This window comes from Miniopterus schreibersii, assembly GCF_964146895.1.
Source record: "Miniopterus schreibersii genome assembly, chromosome: 8".
NCBI classification, from domain to species: Eukaryota; Metazoa; Chordata; class Mammalia; order Chiroptera; family Miniopteridae; genus Miniopterus; species Miniopterus schreibersii.
In genome coordinates this window covers 24,473,926-24,500,139 of record NC_138109.1, presented here as the reverse complement: position 1 = coordinate 24,500,139, position 26,214 = coordinate 24,473,926, and the positions used below count along the sequence as shown (strand labels likewise).

Genomic DNA, 26,214 nt, shown 5'->3' with positions numbered 1-26,214 from the left:
ATTACTAAGCCAAAAAAGAGAAATGAAAATAAAAATAGATTCATCTTAAAAATAAAAATCACATTTTGTCTCTTGATTGTGATTTGAGCTCCTAAAGATGAGTAAAAGAGAGCTAAGATTTTTCAGGGCAGAGGCTGAGAAGTCGTTGGAAAGTGAGTGACCATGTTACTCAGAGTGGCGTGGCTCCTCCAGCCTGGCAGCCTGGTGCGCCCTTTAGAAGGTGCACCCGCCGTGCGTGTGAAGGCTGATCAGCCCCCCATAAGAATTTACTAGCGCTATAACATAGCGTAACTTTCTCCTCTTTTTTCTTCCTAAATCTTCAGTATGGTAAATTGGTCAGAGATCTCAGCTCTGACTAAACTTTACTATGAAAGAGCGCCATCTTAGGAGGCATTGGCTAGAAGTCGTCTTGTGTTCTGTTTCTGGTTGTTTCATTTTCCTCTGGTCTCCTTTCCGAAGCCACATGAACAGAGATAGGGCTGGATTAGATTGTCTCTGAGGCTGCCACTTCAAGCGTGGGCAGCCTGACTTGCCAGGGGTAGGCACAAACTTGTGAGCGGCCAAATAGTGTGCCCTACCTTGAATATAAAAGGAAGATTTTTCTTCTCTTTTTAGTTTCCTCTGGGAAACCGTTGCTCTTTTCTAGTTGACTAAAGCATTGCAAGAATGCACATGTAATTTGTGTGAAACACTAGAATACATTAGGGAAACCCCTTTTCTGGAATTCCAGATGCTTTGCACAGTGTGAGCAGTATTATGGTTTTTCTTCCCTAGGAGTTACTGGGGGAGGGCACATGACGTTCATTCCCCTTCCTTTCTATTTTGCATTAGGATGCAACATAATTGACATTTTAGAGCTATTACCCTTGATGGCTCCTGTCAAGAAAAATATATTAAGAACCTTCTGAAGTGCCGCTTAAATGAGATCTATGTTTCCCATCTCCACACTTTTAACTAATACATTTTTAATCACATTTGCCTAGTATAGCTCTTTTACCTTGTGCAAATCTCTCCTGTAACTTTGTGCCTCCAGTCACTTTGTTAAGCAGGTAGGGCACACATAGGTCTGCTTTGAGGGTGAGAAAATCCGGGCAATATAGAAACAACTGTTGGTAGAAAGAGTCCATGAGTTAGGAGAACTGGATTCTAGCTGTAGCCCTGTCAGACTGATGTCTCTTTGGGCAAGTCAGCTTAGCCTTTGTGAGTCTCAGTTGTCTCATCCATAAAATAGGGATAATCCCTGTCTTGCCCTCATGTGGGCTTAGCGGGAGGCTCAAATGAAGTGATGAAAATACTTTTGCACTGTAATGCGTATGTAACAACAATAATAGACATAACTTGCCTGCAAGCTTACAGAGAATTAGAGGCAGTGCCAGAATTAGTACCGGTGGACTCACACCCAGCCTGGCATTGTGTTCAAAACGCCAGCACCACGTTGGCAGTTAGCATCTGAAAGGAGTAAGTTTTCCTTCCCTTTTTCCCTCACCTTACCTGCTTAATTTAGTTTTAGGTAATAATTCTATTAATATTTAATGCTTGATTTGTTTTACTTATGGTAATATGTTTTTCTTCTTTCTGTGTTTTAATCTGATTAGGAAATTTGTACATAGACTCCAGGCAAAATCTCCCTCCTTCAGTGATGCCACCTCCTGGTTATCCTCATATCCCACAGGCACTCAGCACTCCAGGAACAACGATTACAGGTACTTTGGGGTGTGGTGTGTTGCAGTTAATACTCAGAGTTTAATATTGAAAAGCTTTAGCTGTCCTAACAGTGAATGAGGCTGCCTCAGGAGGGAGCGAACTCTCTGTTAAGGTGGGTGGGGTGCAAAATTCTGGAGAGCTACTTGGTTCCAGTGCTGGTGAAGAGATTTAAGTATCATTTGGTGTTTGGACTGTATGACTTGAAGTTTCTTTTAGCCATGATGCTGTCTGTGATTCTAGGTATTGTCCTGTCCCTCTAAGCGGTTGGGGGCATAGAGCGTGTTCTGGGTTCTTAGGTATCTTTGAGGCTATTTGACTTGGACAGACTTCAGCAGGTTTCAGGAACCTGCTTTGATTAGCTCCTATGTACTCATTCTAATAAAGCTCCCCCAGCTGTAGCTTCCAGGTAGAAGTGCCTTACAGCAGGCGTAAGTTTCAGGAATTACTAGTTCATGAGTTTTCTGCGCTAGGTTCCTAAATGTAGATTGTTAACGTTTAGCAGGGCAGTAGAGGCACATTGTTAGAGGTGAAAGGGGTCTTAAGGGTTATCTAGACGAGGAAATGGAGGCTCAGAAGGGGAGGTAACTTGCCCAGAGCCACCAGTTTGTTAAATGGCCAAACCAAGACTTGAGCTTTGATGTCTGGTTTCAGAGTTCATGATTTTTCTCGTATGCCACGCCACCCTTTACTTAGGCTACTTAAGGTAAAGACAAACAATAATGTGGAGGAGTGGGTTTAAAACCCCAAAAGGACTGTGTGCCAGGCAGAAGTGAAGGAGGAGTTGGGGCCAAGTGACATGTATTCTCTGTCCTCAGTGCTCACCAGTAACTTGTAGGTGGTAAGACAAGGTAGTTGAGACTTGGGAGCTAGATTCCCAGGTTTGAGTCCTGATGCTTTGACACTTGACTGCCTAACTCTTTTGTCTCAGCTTCCCTGTCTGCAAAAGGGGCCTGAAAATACTACCTAACCCCTAGCGTTGTTAAGAGAGTTAAATGAAGATTGTATGTGAATCACTTATATTAGTGCCCAGCAGATAGTAAGGAATTTATACATTAAAAATACAGGCATTTCTGCCATCCTGTGAGATACTGAAAACCTTAGCATTTTGTAAAATCGTACATGAAAAGTTACAGGGCTTATAAGACAAATAAGATCAAGATCAGTGGCAGAGTTCTTGAAACTTTGTATTCAGAGCACTCACAAAAACTGTCATCAATAAAAATTCCACAGTGGTTAAGGACATACTTAATTCCTAATAAAGGAGTAAATTCTACAAGTAAATAAAGATCATTAAAAAAATAAAACCTGGTTTGGAAGGGGTTTGTCAAAGCTATGGAGATGAGGGCAGAGTGCACCAAAATTGGGGAGCACAAAGCGCATGCCATACTGGTCCGAGAGGAGCGTGGGGAGCGTAGGCATGTGCATCTGCTGCGTCCTCCACAGCGTACTGCGCCCAGCTCTGTGCATGTCGTCTCTGTTCAGCTATTTGGTGGCACAGAAATTGACTTCCTTTCGTCTCTGCTGTGTCACTACTGACACTGCCTGTTTCCTTCCAGGCCACCACGGAGCCATGAACCAGCAGCACATGATGCCTTCCCCAGCCTTCCAGATGCGGCGCTCTTTGCCTCCAGATGACATCCAGGATGACTTTGATTGGGATTCAATTGTGTAGAGCTTGTTTCTGCAAGGCACAGACCCCAGCGCCGCCTTTCTGTCCAGTGAAGGGAAAGGTTTAAGAGAATCCAGTTGAGAAAACAAAGTTGCTAATCACTTTACAATGTTAGCAAAATTTCTTTTGAAGACAATCAAAAAGATTTTAGCTGGATAACTTTGCTTTTATCTGACCCAAACAAATACTACATGTCTGTCTCCCTCCCAGCTCCCCTATGTAGCTCCTAACTGTTGTGTGATTTAAACAGCTTTTGCATATTTGTGTCAATTTGATGTTGACCACAAGTGCCAGACTGATTTTTCAGACAGAGCCTATTTTGCTGCAAGCAGTTTATAGATACATATGTGTAAATATATGTACAAAATTTACTGAAAGGCTTCAATTTTCTAATTGGATTATTAGATCTTGAAAAGAAAGTTACTGTGAGTTTTTATTCCTGGTTAGGCTATTTTCTGCAGGATGCTTTTAACTGATGTGGGCAACTGAAAGGAAATAGTATTTTTCAAAGCCCAGTTCCCCTTATTTAATCTTTTCAGAAATGTGGGTATTGAGTCCTACCCAGTAAGTCAAAGAACCCAGAGTTTGATACGCTCCGAACAGTCCAAAGGGGCAAGTTCTTCCTGAGCAGCATAAAGAACTGACCAAATTTGTTTTGATGCTTGGGGATTGTAGAGTTTATGTTGTACCTTGTCAATGTCTGTTTTCCTAAGTCTGCATTATAACAGCTTTAAAATTTATTTGATTGATTAGAAGCTGGACATTGCTTGGCTCTTTAAACAAATCGATGTCTCCACTTATTTATTCAAAAGTGTTATTTTAATATTTATTGCTACCTTTTGTGAACGCTCAGTTCTAATTGGGTTCATTAAGGAGAAATGGGGTGTCTGAAAGCACAGAATTATTTTTCTTGATAAGAGTTTACAGTCAAGACAATCAGAGGGATTGTGTTGTTCTCATTGTCATCACTCCTCATACCATGTGAGTGTATTTCTCTGTCTTAGCATTCCTGCTGATTGAGACTTATTAGCTAAATAGGATTTTTTCTGGAATTTGAATCAGTTCATTTGGACAACAAATGGCAGGGCATTGTTTATAAAGCAAGTTTCCCCACTCATTCTCTCTCCACTTAGGAAGCACTGACAGGATAGAGCCACACGTATTGCTACGTGGCCTGCTGTGTCTGTTGTCCTGTGTTTCTGAGATTGCATGACATTTGGTCACTGTCTTTGAAATGCAGCCTGCCTCTTAGGGGTTTTATTAGTTGTTTATGATTTTGTTCCATATCATATCACAGTTACTTTGCATGGATTGATTGTCTTAGTTTTATAGTAAAACTAAAAGAAATGAATTGATTTTAAAAAATGAGTAGATTATGATTGGTTCTTTAGACAAAAAACCCCCACAAAAAACCAACAATTTCTTCCAGTTCCAATGGGGAAATATGTTCCATCAAATCAGGGAGTTAATACCTGCTCACTGGTTGCTTTTTAGCATTTCTAGTCTCTATCAGCCATGCTTAAATCACTTAAATTAGCTTAGTGATTCTGTGGTTGAATAATCTCTACTTGAACTAAACAAACATCTTTGTTTCTATACATGTGTATGTGAGAGTGTTTGAACATGTGTGGGTATTTTTTTTTTTTTTTCAATGGCATGTTGCCTTGAGTGAATCACTGGGAAGCCAGCCATGGTAAAGGCTGGTGAGGTTGGGGAGAAGGGAAGGGCTTTATGTTCCTGTTGTTTGGACCCTGCTTGGCATAAAAAAGGAAGCTTAGTTCCAGCCCCTTGGATCAGTGAACATCAGAGGATTCTGGAAAGGCAGCCAACAGGCCCCTCTTATATGGATCAGAGGCAAGATGAGCTAGCAGCCTGCAGAGTAAAAGCTTGAAAAAAGGGTGTGTTGTGTGTGTGATTTTCAGTAGTCTGCTCAAGTCACTGTTTTCTGGATACCACAATGACTGTTTTGACACTTCTAATTGCTTGGGTAGCAATGCGCACTTTAAACAATTTGGGTATTGGAATGCAGTCTCTTACGTTAAATGATCTGAGTAGAAACCACTGATGAAGATTTTTCAAATTGTGTGAAGCTAATTTCCTACTTGGTAATTATTTACTGATTTGCAGTGATCAATATTTTTGTAAGAATTTAAACTTACCAAGAATGGCACTGGAGGCAGAGCCTCCCTCCAGACCCATCCCAACCTTGTGATTCAGTGATCTGGGAGCCCAGGACAGGCGTCAGGGGGCTCCAGCCAGACAGGGCTACCTCGTGAGGTGCAGAGCATCCCTCTAGTGGCCATTTCAGTTGGTAATTGTTAATTCAGAGTAAGTTCTGTCTTGGGCTTAAATTGACTGAAGACTTTTGGGGAAAAGAATAATAAATGCATATAATCAATTGGGGGTACTCTGTCCAGGAGAATAATCCGACTGGCATTTGTGGCAGTTTTTGAAATGTAAATGTATCCATGTGTGTACTTGTAAATACGTGTCTCTCAGATGTCCTTTGAAGTGGGGGGGGGTCAATCGGGATAATTTCAAATGGAATAGAGTATTTTGATATTGTTCAGAGGGCGATGTGTACATATCTATATTGTATATATGTGATGAAGATGCATTGGCTTTTTGTGCAAACACAATCTGCTCTCTGTACTGCTGTTGGACAGTCAGTGTTTTAATGTTTCTACAGTTTTGCTATTGCACGATTTCATATTTTGCCTCTATGATGAACGGCACCCATTCTTTGTAACTGTTTAGTGCTGTAAAGAAATATTCCAAGTGTCATTAGGATTGTTGCTGCCAGAATTGATATGCATGAATGGCACTTAAAATAAATATATTATGTTAACTCTATAACACTTGATTCATCTGTGTCATTTGCTACAATGAAGGGACTAAGATTGGAGCTAGTCCAGATGCAGAGGCCCCTCAGTCACTCCTTGGGGTCTCGGAGACTCTGTCCCATGTATCGCTGCCTCAGAACAGTTATTGCTGCCATTTACTGCACATCTCGCTAGTTCTGTGAACTTGAGAAAGTTAGTATCTCTGAGCCTCACTTTCTTCATTTTCCTCATTTCCAGTGCCTATGAATGAGGACAATAATACCGCCTAGAGTTATAGTGAGATTAATTTACGCATTTAAACATTCAGAACAGCACCTGGAACATAAGTACTCGTGCGTGCCAGGGGCCGCGCTGAGTAGGTCTTGCTGTCCTCACCTGCAGTGTGGGGCAGGCTGCCTAGTGGCTTACCCAGATCCTTGGTTGGAAAGCGGCCGAGCTGAGGTTTGAATCCAGGTCATTTGACTCCATTGTCCTTTTCTTTTACACCATCCTCTGTGACTGCCAAGGGAATTCCCCGTCCCTAGCCTTACCCTTGTCCCAATCTTGCTCCCAGCACTACCTTTCCAGAGAGCTATTTCCAAAGGGTGAGAGGAGCACACACTATACCAGCCCTTCCCATGAGGAATCCAAAGATGAGAAGACCAGTTCCTGTCTTTAGGGGATACAGACCTATCCAACCCAGGGAAGGCTACTCGGAAGGTATGCCCTCGCAAGGCAAGGTTTTGGTGGGGAGGACTTGGGTCATGGGGGGACTGGGGCAGTGGTTTAGGAAAGCCTCAGGGCGCATGGGCAGTTGGAGTCTTCAAAGGGTCCCAGGCAGAAGGGAGAAGCTTTGCATTAATACCACTGCGCTGAGCATGAGGGTGGGGGTTGAAGCATGGGAAGAACTGATGGGTTGCTAGGAAGCAACCAAGCACAGAAATCCTCCGAGATAAGTGGCGGTGTCCCGACTTGACTGATGTGGGAATAGGCTAAGTAGTGGGGAGACCAGCAACACGGTGGCAGTGGACTTGAAGCTGCAGTCTGTCTCGCTCACAGAGAGTGCTTCCCGCCAGTCCATGATCCTGCCCAAGGCCTCATGTTATTTCGAACTTAACCCATACAATGCTGCCACGAAAATTACCTACTGCAATTTTATAGATGGGGAAACTGGCTCAGTTGGGGCCTCACTCCAAAGTTCATTTCCTTTTACCCTCCTGCCCTCCAAAAAGGAATTTTCCCAAAGGGAGAGTGCCTACCTGCCCAGTGTGTGTGTCGCTTGCAGGGGGAGCTCTGTGTTTCTCCCATCGCAGGTGAATCTTGGTCCAGCAGTGCCTCTGAAGGACTATAGTAGGGGGCAGTTAAATATGGTCGCTGTGGGCCGATTCAGGCGCAGGTGAAGTACACCTCTGTGCTGATCAAATGAAAAAGGTAAACAAGATTGTTAAGATGCATGTTTAATTGCCAAGACTTTAGCATGTTACAGTGTGCGAAGGGCTGCTATATACACTGGATGAACCCTTACCAGGTGGATAAAGCAGTCCTGGGAAAACCATGTAAGCCGCAGCATTCATAGAAGGGTTGACTGCTATCTAAATGACTTAGAATCGCAGAACTGTCTTGAAAGTTTCCAGCTAAAAGGGGCTTTAGAAATCATCTAATACAGTTCCCACATTTTGCTGTTGAGAACCTTGAGACCCAGAGAGGGAAATGACTTGCTCAAAGTCGTACAGCTAATTGGAAAAATTGAGGGAAGGGGAGGAGTGGAGAACTTCATTTACCTGACAGACATTTAAAATTCCTACACACATTGTTGTACTTGATGTACACAGAACCCAACACTGTAGAATACTGTTACTGACCCATTTTACAGAAGAGGAAGCCACTTCAGGGAGTTAAGTCTCAAAGCAGCTGCATCCTAAATGCATTCACTCAAAGTACACAAATTCAGTTATACACATGGCACAAAAAGAGAGACAGTGGAGATCTTAAGTAATGTAATGAGTGCCTGGGATGAACATGCCCCTCAGTGAGTGTAAGATGGAATATTCAAACCCGAGACCCTAACAGGTATCTGCTTCCATGCACCTCTGTGTGAGCATCTCACTGCTGAGTATGAGCAGTGGATAAAGATACCCATGGTCTGTGCTTCATCGGCCTTGCAAGCCAGCTACTTGAAAGACAGACTATAACCAAGAATTAGAAAAACTGACCACATTGGACTTTGAAACATGGCCTGTTTATCCCCAACATGGTGTCTTCCTAAAGGATTTTCAAGAGTGATTTTGAACTTACCTCCTGGCATCTCTCTCTCCATATGACATGTGACTAGTCAACATGCAAAGCACAAGCTTGGTAAGTGGCTGCAACAGGGCCAGAATTCAGTTCAACCTCAGGTCAGGCTGTCTCTGAATCCCAGCTCTCAAGCAATGCCCCTAAGCTACGCTGACCCCTGAAGTACAGAATAGGACAGCTAGCTACCATTTATTATTTGTTACTTAATTTGTGTGGTAGATGCTATTATTATTATTAACCTCATTTTTCAAATGAAGAGTCTAAGCCACAAAGAGATGGAGTCACTTTCCCAGGGTCATGCAGCTCGTAAGTGGTAGAAGTAATAGTAAGAGCAGCAGCAGTGGAGCTAGGATTTCAAACCTTGGCCTTCCAGCCCAATGTCTACACTGTCCTCCACACTATGTTGTTAGTTCCTTGGCGCTATTACCTGAGCTACTGGGCTGAACGAGGGCCTTAGACCAGCGATTTTCAACCGGTGTGCCCCCCAAAATTTTAAGCCATGCAGTACCTGTTTAGTCAGGAGCACTGACCTCTTTTCCCTTAGAATCTTATATTGTCAGAAAAATGACAACAGCCAACACAACAGTAGCCGTCCATTGTGAATGAGTAAAAAGTATACCATTTTTTGGGTCAGATTGGCAAAAAATATAATGTATATTTTAGTAATTAGTTTATGTGTGCTATGAGATAAAAAAGGTATTTTCTGCCTTAGTCCAAAGCAATGAGGCTGCAGTGAGCAAGGGCGGCCGCCAGAGGGCGGGGCTGCCAGCTGTGTGCCTTTCTTCTGTTGGAAGGTTTCCTTCATCGTTGGCGCTGTGCTCCCTTTCTCTGCAGCCCGGAGCTGGGTGCTCCTACAGACTGGTAGGGACCCCAGTGGCCAGCCCTCAGAATCTTCCTATGAACCAGAGCTTGCTGGAGAGAGCCAACGAGCCCCTTTAGTTCTCAGCAATAAACATATTGGCAGGGCCCACTTCAGAGCTGCCTCCGAGCCTGCAGCCCCAGCCCAGCCCTCCTGATGCCCAGTGCCCCTCTACTGCAAGATTAGGGCAGGAAGGCCACCCCACCATCAACCCCAGACTCTGAGTCTCCCAAGGCGCTGCTTTTCTGGGACCAGTTTAGTCTGGGACCGGCATTGCTGACCCTTGCCCTCCAGCCCTGCCTCTGAGCCTCAGCGGGCCTCCGTGTCCCACACACTCGCACACCGACTCCTGTGGCCATCACAAACGTGATTGTTGCCACTGGTTGCCAGGGCCTCCACCCAGTACTTGACAGATACTATCTCGGCACTCTTAAGTGTCCTGTGAGATTGCTGTTATTACCTTCCTTTTCCTGCTGCATGTTGCCACTCAGAGAGGTAAAGTCATTGCCCAAGGTCACAGCCAGTGAGAGGTTGCTGAGACGACAGACACCCAGGTCCGCCCTACCCCGGTCTCCTTTTCCCACTGAGGCGTATTGCTTCTTCCACAACACTCCCCAGTTGCCCTTGACCTCCCTCAGGGTCAGTTGCCGCACCCTATCATGCCACCCCACCCGACCCCAGCATGGGCCTCAGCTGATGTCACTGTGGGGGAATGACGCCCCTCACAGTGCAGCTCCCAGGAGGTCAGAGAGGCAACTTCCCCTCCCAGATAATGGCAATAAAGAGATTTGAGGACACTTCCCACCCTTCCTGTGCCTGAGTAGCACTCACAGGCAGAGGCTTTCCTGGGAACAGTCCTCTGGTTCCCAGTCCGTGTGAGAGTGTGCGAGTGCATGAGCTGTGTGACTGTGGTGTGTTTGATTGTAAGTCAGGGTCATTGCAGGTGGTTGTGTGACTGTCTGATTGTGCCCATGAGGCCTGGTGTATGTGCGAGACTCCGAGTGAGCCCTTGAATGTGTGTGCTTGTGTGATTAAGTGTCTGCGGCTGGGCATGTGATTGTGTAGCCTGTGTAACTGTGACTGTGTGCCTTGGTGTGTGTGTGTGTGCTCGTAAGCTATAGACAAGAGAAAAAGCAGGCTGCCCAGAGGGAGAGAGAGAGCTCTTCACTCAAGCTCTGGCTCCCTCCTCCCTTCTGCTCTGCATTAGCCATTTCCGCCTTCAAGGGCCCAGGCCCCTGGACACTTGCTGGGATAGAGCTGGGTTTCCGGGCACTGTCAGGGTTAGGCCCTGTGAGGGGTACCACACAAGTAAACTCTTCCCCCTTTCCATCACACCCCTGCCCTGCCCCTGCCACTGCTACTGTAGCCCTTTGAGCTGGATCCCTGATCTACCCACAACTGCTCCTGTCCCCCAGGCAGCCCCTACTCTGTCCCCCCAAAACTTCTTGGCCAGGCCAGCAGCTGGTCTACTGTGAGCTGCCGGCCTTTGGGTGAGTGTGGGCCCTGCAGGCCCCAAAGGCCAGAATAATGCACGAGGCAATGGAAAGAACACAGACTGCAGTCAGAAGAACCTAGAATTTCATCTGGGCTAGACATTGCCCTCCCGAGCCTCAGTTCCCTCATTTGTAAATGGGATGAAATGTCTTACGTCACAGTGCTGATGAGACTGTCCATGAGGTGGTCAGCAGTCAGATAGAAGGCAGCCAGCGTGGGTCTGGCACTGCTTAGGTCCCAAGGGCTGGTATTCCCGTCTCTGTCCACCACCCTCCCAGTCTTGTCTTCCACATGCCATCTGTTGCCATGTGGCCAAGACCAGTTGGTTGTCCTCTACACCATCCTTCCAATCACCCCCTCACAGGGCACTTCTCCCTGGACAGCAGCCATACCCACACAGCTGGCTCTCTTTCTAAATCACAGCCCTTCTCGTGATCTTCGCTGCTCTGAAAGCTCCCATGGCTTCCCACGCTCACCTGGTTAAGGGCAGACACCCTAGCCTGGCATTCAAGGCCTCCTTCTCGGTCTACTCACCACAGCACCTCTCAACATACTCTCTGCTTCAGCCCATCCGCCTCCCTTCCTATCTGTGCTTCCTGCAGCCAGGCCTTTGCCCTACAGGCCCGTCTCTGTGGATCCAAATCTTCCCATTGTTCGGTGCCCAGTTCAGATGCCACCCCCACCTTGTCTGTCAAGCATTCTTGAAACTGGCTGCAGAGAGGCCCTCTCTCCTGGCTCCCGGTAAGCCCTGCACAGAGCGTGGAATCTGTGCCCACGCTCTCCCCTTCTTCTGGCCTATGGGCTCTGGGGCACGTGGAGGGAGCTCAGCTGTGTCTCTTCCCCTCCCTGACACCCTCAGGTGTGGGAGGTTGTCTCCGTGGCCAGTGCCCAGAGCAGACTGGGGCAGGGGGCAGGGGGCAGGGGGCGGGGGGAGGAGGGAGCTGCTGCCCGCTGGGTGGGGAGCAGATGGCGAATGGAGCTCTCCACAGCTTCATCCTGGCAAGGCCTTGGAGATGTGAGGTGACACCGCCGAGCAAACAACAGGACACACCCTCCGTCCACTCCCCAGCTGCCCCTGGGAGCATCAAGGGGAAGAGCCTGCTCACCCCAGGGCCCAGGGAGAGGAGGGAGCCCTGCACCCCAGCCTGGCTTAAACCAATAGGCTTCCGATTCTAACTCAGCCGTCACGTTCTGCGTGACATCGGGCACCGTCTTCCGAGGGCCTGGGTGCCCACCTACCCCCGGGGTCTGAGGCAGTGCTGCCCACTTCCCCTCCCCCTTCCCTGATGCTGGGCCCAGGAGAAGCGTTTCTTCTGCACTCATGAGAACTGGCTTCTGTTCCGGAGTTTGCAGCTTTGTGACCGCCGCGGCCACCAAGTCCCCCGGGCAGTGAGTCTGGAAGCTGTGCCTTCCTCTCGGTGAAGGCGGCCCCATGCTCCTGTCCGCCTTCCTGCTGGCTGGGTGCCCTTGTGCATGGTGCTACCAATTGACCGTACAGGGCACCTCCGAGTGCGCCCTTGGGAACGTCATGGTTTCCTAACCTCTCCCTGGGCCTCTGAGCGTCAGTTTACCCATCTATTGAATGGGGTTCCACAGCTGTTTCTTCAGTGCTCCCAGAGCTGTTAGGAAATTCACAGTCGTTGGAATGTCTCCCGCAGGCATCGCTGGGCTTTCAGAGGAGCCAGAGGCTGTGATGGCCTCCAGGATGTGTTTACATGGAGGGTGGAGAGGCTGTGAGATGTGGGCCACACTCTCTTCAAGGTCACACAGGTCAGCGTGGGCTCTCACCTCGGCTGGGTTCCAGGCCTTTCCTACCGGGGTCAGCGGAGGCGCCAGCCTGCGGGGAGTAGAGCCAGGCCTAGGGGGGCTGGTCTTAGTGGACACTGGGACCATGTTACCATCACCCCAACACAGGAGTTAGACAGCCTCGGGGCTGAAACGCACAGCATCTGCCTCCTCACCAAGATCAGAGGGCGGCCGGGGCAGGGAGCCCTGAGCAGCTGCTGGGGGTAGGGCGAGGGCTGGCTGGACAGCCGGGCTGGGGCTGGCTTCCACACCTGAGTAAAGCACTCGGCCCAGAGCGAGCAAACGTTCTTGGCTCTTGTTAATGTGCTTATTACAAACCCCGCCGCCCTCCCATCCCCTGAGGGCTCAGGGTCACCCCTAAGCGTCAGCCTTGTGTGAATTCTGGGGCCACGATGGAGCAAGACAGAGCTCTGCTTTCAGGACCTGAAGGACAGCAGGCAAGACAGACAGCTGCCAAGTTTTCTAGTGGAGAGTGTAGGAGGCCGGTGGAGCCCAGAGGAGGGGCAGACAGTCCTCACCCAGGCTGGCTGGGGCTGAGCATCGGTGAGGAGACTTTTCCAGACAATCTGAAATTCACACTGTAGGTGTTATTGTCTCCATTTTTCAGATGCAGAAACTGAGGCTTGGAAAGGTCACAGATGAAGCTGGACAAGACCCAGGGTCTCCTGGCTCCAAAGCCGGCGGTTTCTCACCCACAGCACCCAGGTCAGGGCCCTTCTTCCTGTCGCTCCTGGGAGTCCTGGTTGAGGGTGAGCAGGGGGCTGCTCATGAAGGGCCTTGAATCCAGGTGTCTTCTGGTTTCGGGCGGCATAATGGGTTTTCAGGTGGGGAGGCGGGTCGTAGGGATAGCACAGCCCAGAGGGCTACGGAGGAGTGCGAGTTTGCAGGAAGAGGTGGCCTTGGAGGTGGGAAGCCCAAATAACCCCAGACCCACTGGCTACCAATAAGGACTGATGAAGGGTGTGGGGCGCTGGGGACCAGTGGTCAGAACTCAGGTGTGGGCCTGATGGCCAGGAAGTCTGGGGCCCTGAGAGGACCCCAAGATCCAGTGCCCGGCAGCGTCCATGTAGAAGGAGAGGGAGGGGGGCCTAAATTCACACCTGGGCACGGGCCAGGCTGGGGAATTGGGAGGGCAAGGGAAGGGGAGTTGTTCCCATTTCCCAGGGTGGATGTCAGAGCTGGGGTCGGGCAGGGCTGGGCTCAAAGGGCTGAGGCCCAGGAGCCATTTCCTCTTTCCCACAGTGTGGATTTATGTCACGCCCACTCCACCCCCACCGTGCACCAGGTCAGTCCTGGCCAGGGCACTCAGGAAGAGAGAGGCTTCAGGAACCAAATCCCCCTGCCTGTATCCCCAACCCTGTGGCACCTTAGGAGAGGGAAGACTGAAAATCAAAGCCAGTCAGAAACAGGCTTCTTCAGTCCATGGTGGCCCCACCCTAGCCCCACCCTTACTGCAAAACCAAATCCCAACCCAGCTGGAGCCCCACACTAAGTCCCAGTTCCAACACCCCTCATACAGTCAACCGAACCACACTCCCACCTTCAACCCAACCTCAACTTTATCAAGGACCCTTAACCTAACCCCAAACCTCCATGTCAATTACAACCCCCACAGCAACCCAATTCTAACCGAACCCCCAATTCTAAACCTAACCGTGACACTTCGCCATCCCCACCCTCAGCTCCAATCTAAACCTGACCCTAATCCACACCTCAGCTTGAATCCTAACTTGAACTCCTATCACCCACTGCTACATCTTCCCTAATTTAACCCTAATCCCAACCCATAACCTAAGACTGATCTTAACTGGGCTTTCACCAGGCTCAACTCCACCCCACCCCAATCCCAACCCCAGTAGCACCCTCCGCTGCTCCTGATCTGTGCCCGATGCTCACCTCCATCCCAATCCAAACAAATTCTACCCTTAGGCTTATCTAGAGCCTCACTTTCCACCTGAACTCCGTCCATAATCTAATGTTCTCTATCTCCCCCCGACTCTCCCCAGGGGCTTACTCCCACCCAGCTCTCAGCCAGCACAGGCCTCCATGTGGCCAGGCTGGATGGGTAGACCTCAGTGTAAACACACAGACATGCACATTCCTCAGCATGCACATTCACACCTCAGTGTCCACACACACACCTCAGCACACACAGACACACACATATCCCTCAGCATGTACATTCACGCCTTAGTATCCATACACACACCTCAGCATACACACACACCCTCCCTCAGCATGCACATTCACACCTCAGTGTCCATATACACACCTCAGCACGCACACACACACCTCAGCATACACATACATACACACACCCCTCAGTGCTCGCACGCACTGGTGCGCACACACACACACACCAAAAAGGAGAGGAAGTCCAGCCTAGCTCTAAGGGGGACCTGGGAAGGCAGATAGAACAGGTGTTTCCTGCCCCTCCCTTGGGCCGGACCCCTTTGTAGTTCCCTCCTTGTCAGGCTCTGCTCCCTCCAATTCCTCCTTCAATATTGACTCTCCCCACCCAGGGATTTCCGTCCCCCCAGCCCCTTCCTGGCTTATGGCCAGGTTTGTTTGTAGATTAGAGCCATGGAGCTCCCAGGACCTCCCTCCCTCCCTGTTCTGGGGCCCTGCTCACAACAGAACACAATGAACACACTATGCCAATCTTCATGGGGGTCAGAGTCTAGAGGGGCAGAGACACACAGCCAGGATATCTCACTCAGCAAGATCCCTGGTAGGGGAATGCACGTGGTCCTATGAGGACTGAGAGGGGTTATTTAGCTGGGGATGTAATGGGGGTTATTTGACCTGGGCCTTAAAGTTTGAGTAGGAGTTTACCTAGAGACAAGAAAGGAAAAGTCTTCCAGGCAGATGGAACAGCATGTTCAAAGGTGGGGAAGCATGTTCAGAAAGGGTTGGGGAGGTGAGCCTGGCAGGAAAAGCCAGGGTGGGGGAGATTAGGCTGGGCTAGTTGGGGGAGGCAGAGCAGAAGGGGAGGGCACACATGAGGGAATGGTCAGCAGGCAGAAGCAGCAGGACTGAGGCTGGGGAGCCACGGGGAGAGGGAATTGGGAGGGAGAGGGAATGAGCTCATTTAAGGACAATGTGAGGCTGAAGGACTGCAGGACAGTGGAACCAGCACAGAATGAGGACAGGCTGTGGCTCAAATGGATAGGTCCCTAGAGAGGCCAATGGGGACTAGAAGTGGGTGCTGCTATTGATAAAAATAACTCCATGAAGCAAGAATTATTATTAGTCCCCACACAGGACACAAGGGACACTGAGGCTCCGAGAGGGGAAACAATTTGCCCAAGTTCACACACATTGAAACTGGGCAGTAGATAAGACTTGAACCCAGGCCTGTGGGATGGCAGAGCTGAGCCCTTCCTCAAAGTCTTAGTGACCACACACCTAGCAGCTCTTTGGCCTACAGCCTCTTCTCAACATTTGAAGCCCTCTCCAAACCCCCTCGTCCCCCCAGGCTGAATCACTCACACTGCCCTGGACATACCAGGTCTAGCTCACCTCCTGGCTGTCACAAATGTAGCATCTTCTGTAAGAAATGGCCTCTACCCCCTGCCCCTTCTCTAAGGGGCACCTATTCTCTGGAGCTGGGCACTGGCATGACTTCCTTTGGGACGCCTTCCTGGACTGCTCTACCCTTGGGCAGGGGGAGGTGCCCTCTCCAATCTCCACCCTGGACCCCCTCCCACTCCCCTAATCACCCTGCATTGCCACTCTCTGGGACCCTCCTCAAGGGCTGGGCTGGGTCTGCAGACCCGCCCCAGCACAGGGCCCGGCCCAAGGTAGTTGTCAGTGAGTGTGTGTGGTTGGTGAATGAATGCAGGACTCAGCTGGCTGTGGGTCAAAGTGAGTGCCCAGGGAGGGGACTGATCTCTTATCTGCCAGGGCTGTCTTGAGCCTTAACTGATTAGGCCTAATTTACAGGTGGGCAGATGAGACTGACAAAGGCTCCTGGGTTACTCAGTAACCCTGCCTTCTTTAAAAGTCCCACTGTTTCCCTTTGGCATCCAGCACCAGCCACTCCTCTCTCAGGCACTGCTGCCATGAACACCTTCCTGCTCGCCGCACTGTGCCTCCTGGGAAGCTGGGCTGCCCTGGCAGAGGGAGTCACCGTGCAGGTAAGTCCTGTCCCTACCCTGGTCCAGCTGGCTCTCTGCCCCCAGTGCACAGGACTTATGTCCTGAGAGAGCACCCCCTCTTTGGAGCTGGGTTTGTTAACGGAGAGGAGACCAGGCCGAGAGCAGGTCTGCCTTAGGCCGGCCAGTAGTGTGTGGGTTCTTAACTTTGTGCAGGAAAGATTTCACAATGCGAGTCCAGGTGATTTTGAGAGTATGTTTATTAAAGCTGGGGACAGTGAAACAAGGAAGGGCCTAGGATAGAAGAAGCAACAGGAGACTAGGCAGGTAGCTTTGGTTCTCCAGAAACATTATAGGAAAGAAGTGAGCCAAGGTAGGGTTCTGGGTGCTATCAGCTCACTGGGAAGTCAGAGAAAAGGGGGCCTTGGAGGTAGGTTCAGGGGTTTAGCCCAGGATGAGCTGCTGCTGCCCATTGCTCCCCTGATTGCAAGTCTCATGGGGTCCCTTAGAGTTTAGGAGATGCACACCTGGGGGAAGAAGAGGGGGAAGGGAAAAGCTGGGACCTGTGTTTTGAGAGTTTTTAAAGGCTGGGAGTTTAGGGGAGGTCTTAGGGGAGGATCTCAGTAGAATGTTCATCAGCTTTTCCAGGTGTAGCCTTTCAGGGTCATGGTCTCCACTGATTGGTCAGAGCCAGGGTAGGAGGTCATTAGTCATTGCAGCTGGTCCTGGTGTCACCAGCCTGGTTTTGTTGCTTTTCTGGGCCTGGAGCTGAAATACAACTGAGGCCTAGATGTTATTTCTGGGGAGGAAAGGTCAAGGGGGGGAGGGGGCGCTGGAGGGTCTAAACCATATGACCAGTGATATGCCAGGGTAGAAAAGGCCACCCTGGGGGGTGAGGTCTGGTGCCAGTTTTGCCCATTGGGTGACTTCTGTGTCTGGCTGTGAATTGCTCACCAGTTTGTTCAGCTATCTGTCTCAGTTCCCAATTCCACTTGCTAAGCAATTTTCTGAGCTTCTTACTATCCTGCCTCAGATTCAATTTCAGATCTTACTCTGCAGTCCTGTACTCAGCCAGAGCACCAGGCTGGATCTCAGGACCCACATGATCATCCTGGAAGTCCTGGTGGAATGGTGTGCCGGCTGCTGTGGAGGCCAATGACAGGCAGCCTGGCACCCAGCAGGGGTTCCATTCTCTATCACAGCCAGGCCCTGAAAGGCCTTGTATTGCTTCTCATACATCAACTAGGCTGCACGCTGGACCTGGGGGCTGAGTGATCACGACTGTCAGGCAGGGGTGAAAAGAGCCTGGGCATGGCCATGTGGAACCTGGTCCTGGTCCCAGTGCTGTACCTTTCTCTAAAAATCAGCACAATGGCTCCCACATGTTGGGCACCTATTGTGTCCCTGACAGTCACATCCATTTTCTCCATTCCTCATAACATGCAGAACCTAAGGCTCTCAGAGTATAATGACCTGTCCATGGCGACAGAGCAAAACCAGGATTCAAGCCCAGTGTCTGGTTATAACGCCTGAGCTCTAATCACCTCTTATTGCCCTGAGTGGAGCGTCTGGTTCCCATATGCCACTCAGCCACTGGGGCTGAGAGGGGCCAGTCCTGGAGGAAACAGGGAGCAGGCTGCCACCTGGCTTCATGCTCTGGACATGTCTCTTTCAGGATGGCAAGTTCTCCTTTGATCTGGAGTCAGTGAAGAAGCTCAAGGGCCTCAGGGAGCTCCAGGAGCCCAGCATTTGGAGCCGAAGGCAGTTTGATGGACCTGCGGTTCCCACCCTCTGTAGCTCTCCTAAGTTTCCCAAAGAACTCAAGCCTGTCTGCAAGGAGCCCAATGCCCATGAGATCCTCCGGAGGCTGGGTGAGTAGCCTCCTCTCCCATGGCTGGGCCTTGGGAAGTCCCTGATTGGTGGCACTTGAAGGGGAGATGTGCTCTGACTGGTGGCTCATATGAGGCCCTCTGCTGTCCTTAGCTCTTGCAACTGGCAAGGCTCACCTTCGGGGGGCCCTGGCTCTGACCGCTGCCTGGGAAAACCCAACTGGTCATAGAGGACAGGCCTGGGTTTCTCCTGGGGGTTGGGTGGGTGACGTCCTAAAGCTCTGGCTCAAGGGGGGGGGGCTTTGGGGAAGAGAAGCTGGCTCTCATGGGGCGCCATCTCTCCTGTCCAGAGGCCATCGCTGAGGACCCGAACACATGTGAGCTCTGTGCCTACGCTGCCTGCGCTGGATGCTAGGACAGCAGGGCTCGCTGTCTTCTGCCCCTCCCCTGCAGAATGCGCCCACTCACGTGCCAGCTTAATCTACCCTCCCCCCAGTGGAGGACTGAGGAGCCAGCAGCCCAGGGAGACCCAGCCCCTGACCCCGTCCAGGCTGCCGAGCCTCCGAGCCGCCGGCGGCTTCTTCCACCTGCCTCTAATAAACCAGATTCCAGAGTACTCACTCCTGGTGTCACTTTCATTCATTGCTTCACCTCTCCGTCCACTCGTCACCCACTCAGCTTCGTGAATGCCTCCCCTGCCCTCGCAAGTTCAGGGCTTAGTGTGCTGAGCGCAAGGACCCCACTCTCCCTGCTAAGCTACCAAGCCACTCACGGGCACCGAGGGCCTGGATCTCCAGACCACCAGTGGAGGAGGTGGAACCTCTGCTCTCCTTTCACATCTCCTGGAGTCACCGAAGTCCCTAAGCCACATATGAGCACAGGAGCCACAGGGGTCTATGACCCTGGCCCCGAGCCCCAGAGTATTCAAGGTGCCTCAGGATCTGGCCCCCACTGACCACTTCAGCATTGCTTCCTGCTCTCCCCCCAGGGCCCACCCCCAAGCCACCGCTCTCAGCATTTCCTCTGCCCCTCTCGCCTCTACACTGCTCCTGGCCAGGTCAACTCCCATCAGGCACCAATGCTCCGCTCCCAGGGCCTCCTCAGAAGCCTTTCCCCGCCCACTCTGCCCTTGGCACTCCCTGGGCAGTTTATCACCCACGCCCCTTGCGCAGCTCTGGCCACCCTGAGGCATAAAGCTGTCTGTGCCTGGGGAAGCCTCTCAGCCCCCCGCCCCCGAGTGGGTGAGGCCCGCCACATGGATGGTTGCATGCGAGTAACAGAGCAGGGAAAGCAAGAGCCACAGTTCCAGTCCCAGGTCTTCCATGTGCTGTGTGATGTTAGGATAGTTGCTTTTCCTCTCTGTGTCTTAGTCTCCTCCTCTGTAAAACTGGGATAGTAATAGCACCTGCCTCCCAGGTTAGGGGGAATGCTGCAGGCCAATGTGTGAGTGTAATGCATGTAAAATTCAGGCTATATGCGAACACGAGAGAATTCGATAAAAGCTAGAAACAAACCAAAGAAAGGGGAACCATGGTCAAGCTGAGAGTGGTTCAGACAGGGTAAGGAGGTGAGGTGTGGAGGGGGGTAGAGGGAAGGAGGAAAGAGGAGGCAACCTTCTTGGGTCCTTCTTGGGCAGTTGGGTGCTAGGATTCCCTGGGCTGCAAAATTCAGAGGGTAAGGTGTTCTAGAAGTAAGGGAAGGCTTTGTGAAGGGGGAGGGGGGCCAGGCATTTGCATCAGCCCTAGAGAATTTGCAATGGGATGGATGGAATTTCAAGACCCACGTGGAGATAGGGGGCAGCGAGCATTCCAGTAGGTGGGGTTGGTGCAGACACACATAGCAGGAAGGTCCAAGGCACTGGAAGGGTTCAGCTGGGCGAAACCGAGGGTCCTGATAGAATGTGTAATTTCTATTCAGCTTCTTCACAGCCTGCCCTGTAAGCCTTAGCTCTTTCCCTTTCTAGTCACTAACCCCCTGAGGCAGCCAGGAACAACTCTGAGCCTTCACTGAGGGTCACGAGGTATGGGTTTCTGTTAAGCTAAAGATAATATCTTGACCTAAGTTATGTTTCAGCTCCTGATCCCTAAGGTGGAATGACCCCCTGGCTACTTTTCCATGAAAATGGACAGAGGGCTCCAGAGCAGACATCAGCATTGTCTGCACGAACCCAAAGCTCCTAATCCATGGTGTTTTGTGATTTTGCCTTATATAATCTGTAACCTACACACCACTGGGTGTTCGGGCTTTTGAGCATTAGCTTCTTGTCTTGTGGGTGGCACCATTCATAATAAAATAGCCAATATTTCTCCACTGCAATTCTTGGTGTTCAGTGTTTGGCTCTGCTAGTGCTGGAGGGTGAACTCTTTCTGTTCGATAACATAGGCAGGGAGGAGCCCTGGAGGCACAGGGGCTGAGTCCGAGCCTGAGCGTGCCATTTACAGGGCATGCACCCCTCTCTGAGACTTGGTTTCCTCAACCACAGTGGGGATGAGAACAGATCCTGCCTCCCAGGGATGCAGGGGATTTGATGAGACGTGTGGTAGAGAAGAATCATTTAATGCTCCCACCCTGGAGCCCACTCTCTGGGCGTGAGTCCTGGCTTTGCCTGTTACCAGCTGCGAGACCAGCTTTGGCAGGTCACTTAGCCTGTTTCCTCAGTTTCTTCATCTGTGAAGTGGGGATGACACAATGGGAAGAGAGAGGAGAGATTCCATTTTTAGAACTTTAAAAAGTGAGTTGTTTTAAAGCTTTTATTTCTACCCCTAAATAAAATGTGGTTGAGTGAAGATTAAATGAGGTGATACCGGAAAAGTTGTTAGAGCTCTACTGGCCCAAAGTGAGCACTTTGTTGATGCTGCTATTATTATTCCTATGGCTATTTTGTTATTATTATTTCTGTGTGGATGGCTCAACCTTGTGCTTGGCACATAGAAGATGCTTAGTCAGTGGCAATTTCCTTCACTGCCTCCTCCCCAGGCAGGTGGGAACCCAGAATAGCTGAAGAGACTGGTAGAGATGAGGCCACATGGCTCATGAGCTTGGTTTAGACTTGAGAGGAGGCACTGGGGAGCCACGGAAGGATAAAGGGCAGCGGCAGGGCAGCACTGCAATGTTCCCCTGGTGTAGTGGGTCTGGGAAGCAGGGCAGGGAGGAAGCTCTGGCCTGGTCTGCGGTAGTGTGCTAAGGGCCCACCTCCAGTGATGGTAAAGGGATGAGAGGGGCCCAGGGGACACAGGAGGCATTGCAAAGGCCCCAGCCAATCTGACCTATAGGGCAGGGAGAGAAGGGGCTGAAGCTCTGGGGTGTGTGGCTTGGCATACTGGGGGACTGCAGGACTCAGGAGCAGAACTGGGCAGCCAGGAGGGGTAGCTGGTCTGGGGGAATTCATCCTGGCCTTGGCCCTGGGGGAGCTGAGCTCAGAGGGCCCTGCTCCTTTGCACCCTGCTTTCCTTCTCTCTGACCGCCCCAGGCAGAGGCTAGGGAGGAGCCCACGCTGGGGAAAGGCCCTGCTCCAGGGAATTCCCAGCATGGCTCCCGGCCTTGAGTGGAGGCCCTGAAGGCCACTGTGAAGGGATAATGCGTTGTGATGAGGGCTGGGGCCCGGTGTCACAGGGAGACGTGACACCGGGCTTGTCCCAACTACCAGAGGAAGCTCCCCCATCCCCCTTCCCACACCCCCTGTCAGGAGCACAGAAGCTCTGGCTCTGCAGACAGGTGAGGCCTTGAGCTCAGCCTGGGGGTTAGTGGGTGTGAATGCTCTGGACCTTGGGTGCCTCATTCCCCGCCCCGCCCCCGCCCCCGCCCCCGCCCCCTGCCCCAGCCTCACTCCCTTCTGTGCCAAATAGAGTTTAGTGAACTGACTCCTTGGGCTCTGGAAACCAGGGAAATTCCTAACTCTGGTCCACAACCTGTTCACCACCCTCCCTGCTTCCCAAGAAGCTCCTCCCATAGCTCCTGGGGATGAACAAAGGGACACGGATTCCGAGTGTGGGTGGAGAATCTTTATTCAACAGCGGGGCTGCCTAAGGGGCCAAACTCTCCTCCAGCTTGGAGCCCAACTGCTTCGTGCCAGATCCAGCAGATTTGGCCCTGGGAGGGTGGCAACCGCCAAGGTGGCCAGGGCACGGCCAGAGCGTGGGCGGGGGCGGGGGCTGCGAGGGCAGTGGTTGGGGGGCAAGGTGTCCAGGGTTGGCTCAGGGCGTCCAGGGCCGTCTCAGAGGCAGCCGGTACACGCAGCATTCTCACACAGCTCACAGTTGTCATTGGCGATGGCCTCTGGGCAGGGGAGAAACCTGGTCAGCTGAACCTGAACCTGAAGCACCTGTGGTCCAGGGAGCTGCCGGCCAGGTGGCCGGAGAAGGCCTGCTTAGGGGAGGGCCTGAGGTTGGGCCGGCATCGTAGTCACAGATGAAGAGCATTACATTTTAGAAATGAAGTGAGCACCTTGGGCTTAAGTCCCAGGTCCTCTCCTTCCTCACAGTGCCTGGGGAAGTCTCTTACACTCTGCCTGAGTTTTCTGTCTCCTGACAGGGTGGCTGTGAAGACTATGCAGGCAAAGGACTGACATGGACCTGGCACCGAGTAGGTGCTCAAAAAATGCCAGCTAGTTTTCCTGGCCAGCTCTGCTTCATCCCTTATATTTCAGCTTAGCTGTCACCTCTTGGAAGCCTTTCAGACTCTTTATGTCACCACAAACGTGAGTCTCCACTCCTCTGTGTCCCCACTGTGCTCCCCCATTGTGCTGCATTGCAGTCATTGCTCACGGGTCCCTTTCCCGGGGTCCCTTCCCTCCCATCTGTGAAGTCTTTCACGTAGGACGACCAACAGGTCCCAGCTGTCGGGAGCTGAGGGGCTTCCTCGTGCCTGACTTTTGGTACCAAAACTGGGAAGGGGAGGGGTTGAGTTCCTTGGATCTCCCTGTCCTCAGCCACTGGGAGAGGACCTGAGCTGGGGCGTGGGGAGGAAGAGAAAGGGCAGGGGCCTCCCGGGGTGGGGTGCTCACTCAAGGCCTTGAAGATGCTGGAGGCCTCTCTGGAGGCACAGATGGGCTGGAGGTCGGGCGGCAGGGCCAGGTGGTAGCACGGGGTGGGCAGGAGGCCCTGGGCCTGCAGGCGGGGGCTGATCCCCCACTGCCTCTCCAGGTCACTCAGTTTCTTCACGGAGTCCAGCTGGACCTGGAAGCCCTGGTACTGCGGGTAAGAGGGGGAAAAGATGGAGGGAGCCAAAGCCTAGACTAGGAGACCAGGGTTCCTCAGACCCCACAAGCCTTTATGTTCTCAGGGGAAGTTCGGGCCACACCTGGAAGACAGCCTGGGAGGCGCGAGGTGGTGTGGGACACTTCACACCCCTGGGTCACAGGCCCCCCAGTCACTACTAGATGAGGTCACAGCAAGGCTGTGGAGCACTGTGGTTCAGGGCATGGGCTTTAGAGACCAGCAGACCCTGGTTCAAATCCCAGCTCTTCCTGACCAGGTACCTGCCTCTTCCCACTCTGAGCCTCATCTGACAAATGGAGGTAATCATGTCCCCTCCTCCCCGATGCCTGGTACCCAGGGCATACTCCATGACTGGGTGACCTCCCCTGAACCGACATGGCAAAATGATGGAAACCCCCAGCTAGCCAGGGTCCAAGGCCAGGGCTGCAGGGGGAGGTGAGGCTCTCTCGCATCCTTCTGCAGGACCCTGGAGGCCAGGAGTATGAGACGCCCAGGGCTACAGACTCCCCGGCCATGGTGCAGAGGCCAGCGCATCCTGCCACACTACAGACAGGCCCGCTTCTGTGGCTCCTTCCAGCCTCACAGGCACCTGGAAGGCGTCCCAGACCCCCTGCCGTCTGCTCTCCGGGCTTTTCCTATGCTGTGCCCTCCGTCTGCAGCAGTCTGTGTCCCCTGTGCCTGGCTACCTCCTGCTCAACCTGCAATGTCTGCTCAAGTCACCTGCCAGGGAAACGTTTTCTGGTGATTACCCCCCTCCACCATGAACCCATACGTGGTGAACCTGGAGAGCTGCGGGAGCACATAGGGGTCTCCCCTCCCCCTCTGGGCATCTCAGGACAGGCACCATGTCTTGTTCCACATGCTGATCTCTGACCAGGATGGGCCTTCAAGGAGAGCCATGCTGAACAACAGCAGTTTACTATTATTGCTATTGTCACCATCACCATGGCCATAGGCATACTGGCTGCCCACACCTAGCAGCTGTTCTAGTCCCTGGGCTGTGACTGGGTGTTGGGCTGAATCCTAGGCCCTGTGCCCCCCTATACCCCATGAATTCCTAGCATCCCCTCTCCATCCCAACCTCCTACCATGAGAACCTTTAGTAAAAGGCCATTCTGGCTGGAAGGACTCACCTGGATGTAGACTGACTGTGTGCTCTGCAGAAGCACCAGGAGGACCACAGCCACTCCAGACAGGAGCCCTGACATAGTCCTGCCACCCATCTTGCTCCCTCTGAACCCCACCACAGCCATCCACCCAGCTGCCACCTGCTTCCCTGGGTAGCAGCTTTTATAAGCCATGCTCCAGCACCCTGGTCACTCATTAACTGGGCAGCTGGGGTGGAGTTGACACCTGGCTGGCTTTGTGACACCATTCTCAGGAAGGGTGTGAAGGCAGGGAGGCCCATGTGTGTCAGTGCCTGCTGAGTGTGGGGCTCCGTGGGGGACCTTGGACCACACTGATTCCTTCACTCCTCCAGGTACCTAAGCAAATGAAATGATAGGGAGACCACGTTATAAACAGGGGAAGTGAGGCTCCAGGGTTAAAGCGACTTGCCCCAGGTCACAGCACTAGTCAATGGCAAAGCAGGGACTCAGGGATTTTTGACCCAGGACAGCCCATGGTTCTTCTCTGGTCAAAGGATATAGACAGACTGGCTGGCTTGGGGCAAGGTGGGCAGATACAGAACCCTTGGTGCCCTAGATCCATGTCTCTTCCACACCCTCTTCCCAGCTCCATTTAAGAACCATCCTTCTGATCAGTCTGAGCCCAGGCCCTCAACCTGCCTCTCCCACCGGGCCGGGGAATCCTCAGGCCATGTTTGTCTCCTCTCATCTGTCTGTTCCTCTTGGAAGCCAATAGCCTCACCCAGCACGGAGGAAAGAGCCTGGCCTTGGAGACAGATTGACTGGGGTTCAGAGCCTGCAGCTGTGCGACCTTGGACAAGTCACATCAACTCTGAGCCTTAGTTTCCTCTTCCACCAAACGGGCAGGATGGTAAAACCCACCAGAGGAGGCTGCTGCGAGAGTGGTGGGCCCACGCGAGCTCGCCCTCTTCTCCCAGGCAACACGCCGTCGCAGGGCCTGAGGCCCACAGTTGCCCCCTAGGCAATGCGTAACCCACGCCGGCCCTGGGGCTGGAGGCTGGGTCAGGGACGGGAGAGTGGAGCCTGCAGGCGTTGTCACCGCGCCTGCTCAGGCAGCTGCAAAGGGTGCCCGTGCCAGGCCTGGGTTCTGCAGGGCGCCGAGCCTGGTGCGCAGCGGGCCCCGTGCGTGACGTTGGAGTGAAGCCCAGAAAGCTCCGCTCGGCGGGGGCCGCTCTGCGCCCGGCTAGCGTCTCATCCTCAGCGCGCCCCGCTGCGCAGGCTGCGTGTCACCTGCTGTCACCAAGGCGTTCCGCCTGCCTGCAACTCACCCCCTGC

At 52.0% G+C, this 26,214-nt stretch overlaps 3 protein-coding genes across 7 annotated transcripts in view; 2 read left to right on the top strand and 1 right to left on the bottom strand.

Moving 5' to 3' along the window:
- FOXJ3 (forkhead box J3) overlaps positions 1 to 6,229 on the top strand; it is a 104,789-nt gene extending 98,560 nt beyond the window's left edge. For all 5 annotated transcript variants that reach the window (XM_081144287.1, XM_081144286.1, XM_081144290.1 and 2 more), the window contains 2 exons: positions 1,596 to 1,703; positions 3,261 to 6,229. In XM_081144287.1, coding sequence (XP_081000413.1) covers positions 1,596 to 1,703; positions 3,261 to 3,376 — 224 coding nt within the window. In that variant the 3' untranslated portion in view covers positions 3,377 to 6,229. The remainder of the gene's footprint in view (positions 1 to 1,595; positions 1,704 to 3,260) is intronic.
- Positions 6,230 to 16,713: 10,484 nt separating this feature from the next.
- On the top strand, positions 16,714 to 18,990 carry GUCA2A (guanylate cyclase activator 2A; the record flags this gene model as incomplete). The annotated part of the gene is made up of 3 exons (XM_081144185.1): positions 16,714 to 16,788; positions 18,422 to 18,617; positions 18,926 to 18,990. The coding sequence occupies 3 exons, from the start codon at positions 16,714 to 16,716 to the stop codon at positions 18,988 to 18,990; spliced, it is 336 nt and encodes a 111-aa protein (XP_081000311.1).
- Positions 18,991 to 22,788: 3,798 nt separating this feature from the next.
- On the bottom strand, positions 22,789 to 25,014 carry GUCA2B (guanylate cyclase activator 2B; the record flags this gene model as incomplete). Its single annotated transcript, XM_081145194.1, has 3 exons — positions 22,789 to 22,850; positions 23,578 to 23,764; positions 24,925 to 25,014. The coding sequence occupies 3 exons, from the start codon at positions 25,012 to 25,014 to the stop codon at positions 22,789 to 22,791; spliced, it is 339 nt and encodes a 112-aa protein (XP_081001320.1).
- Between the last annotated feature and the right edge of the window lie 1,200 nt (positions 25,015 to 26,214).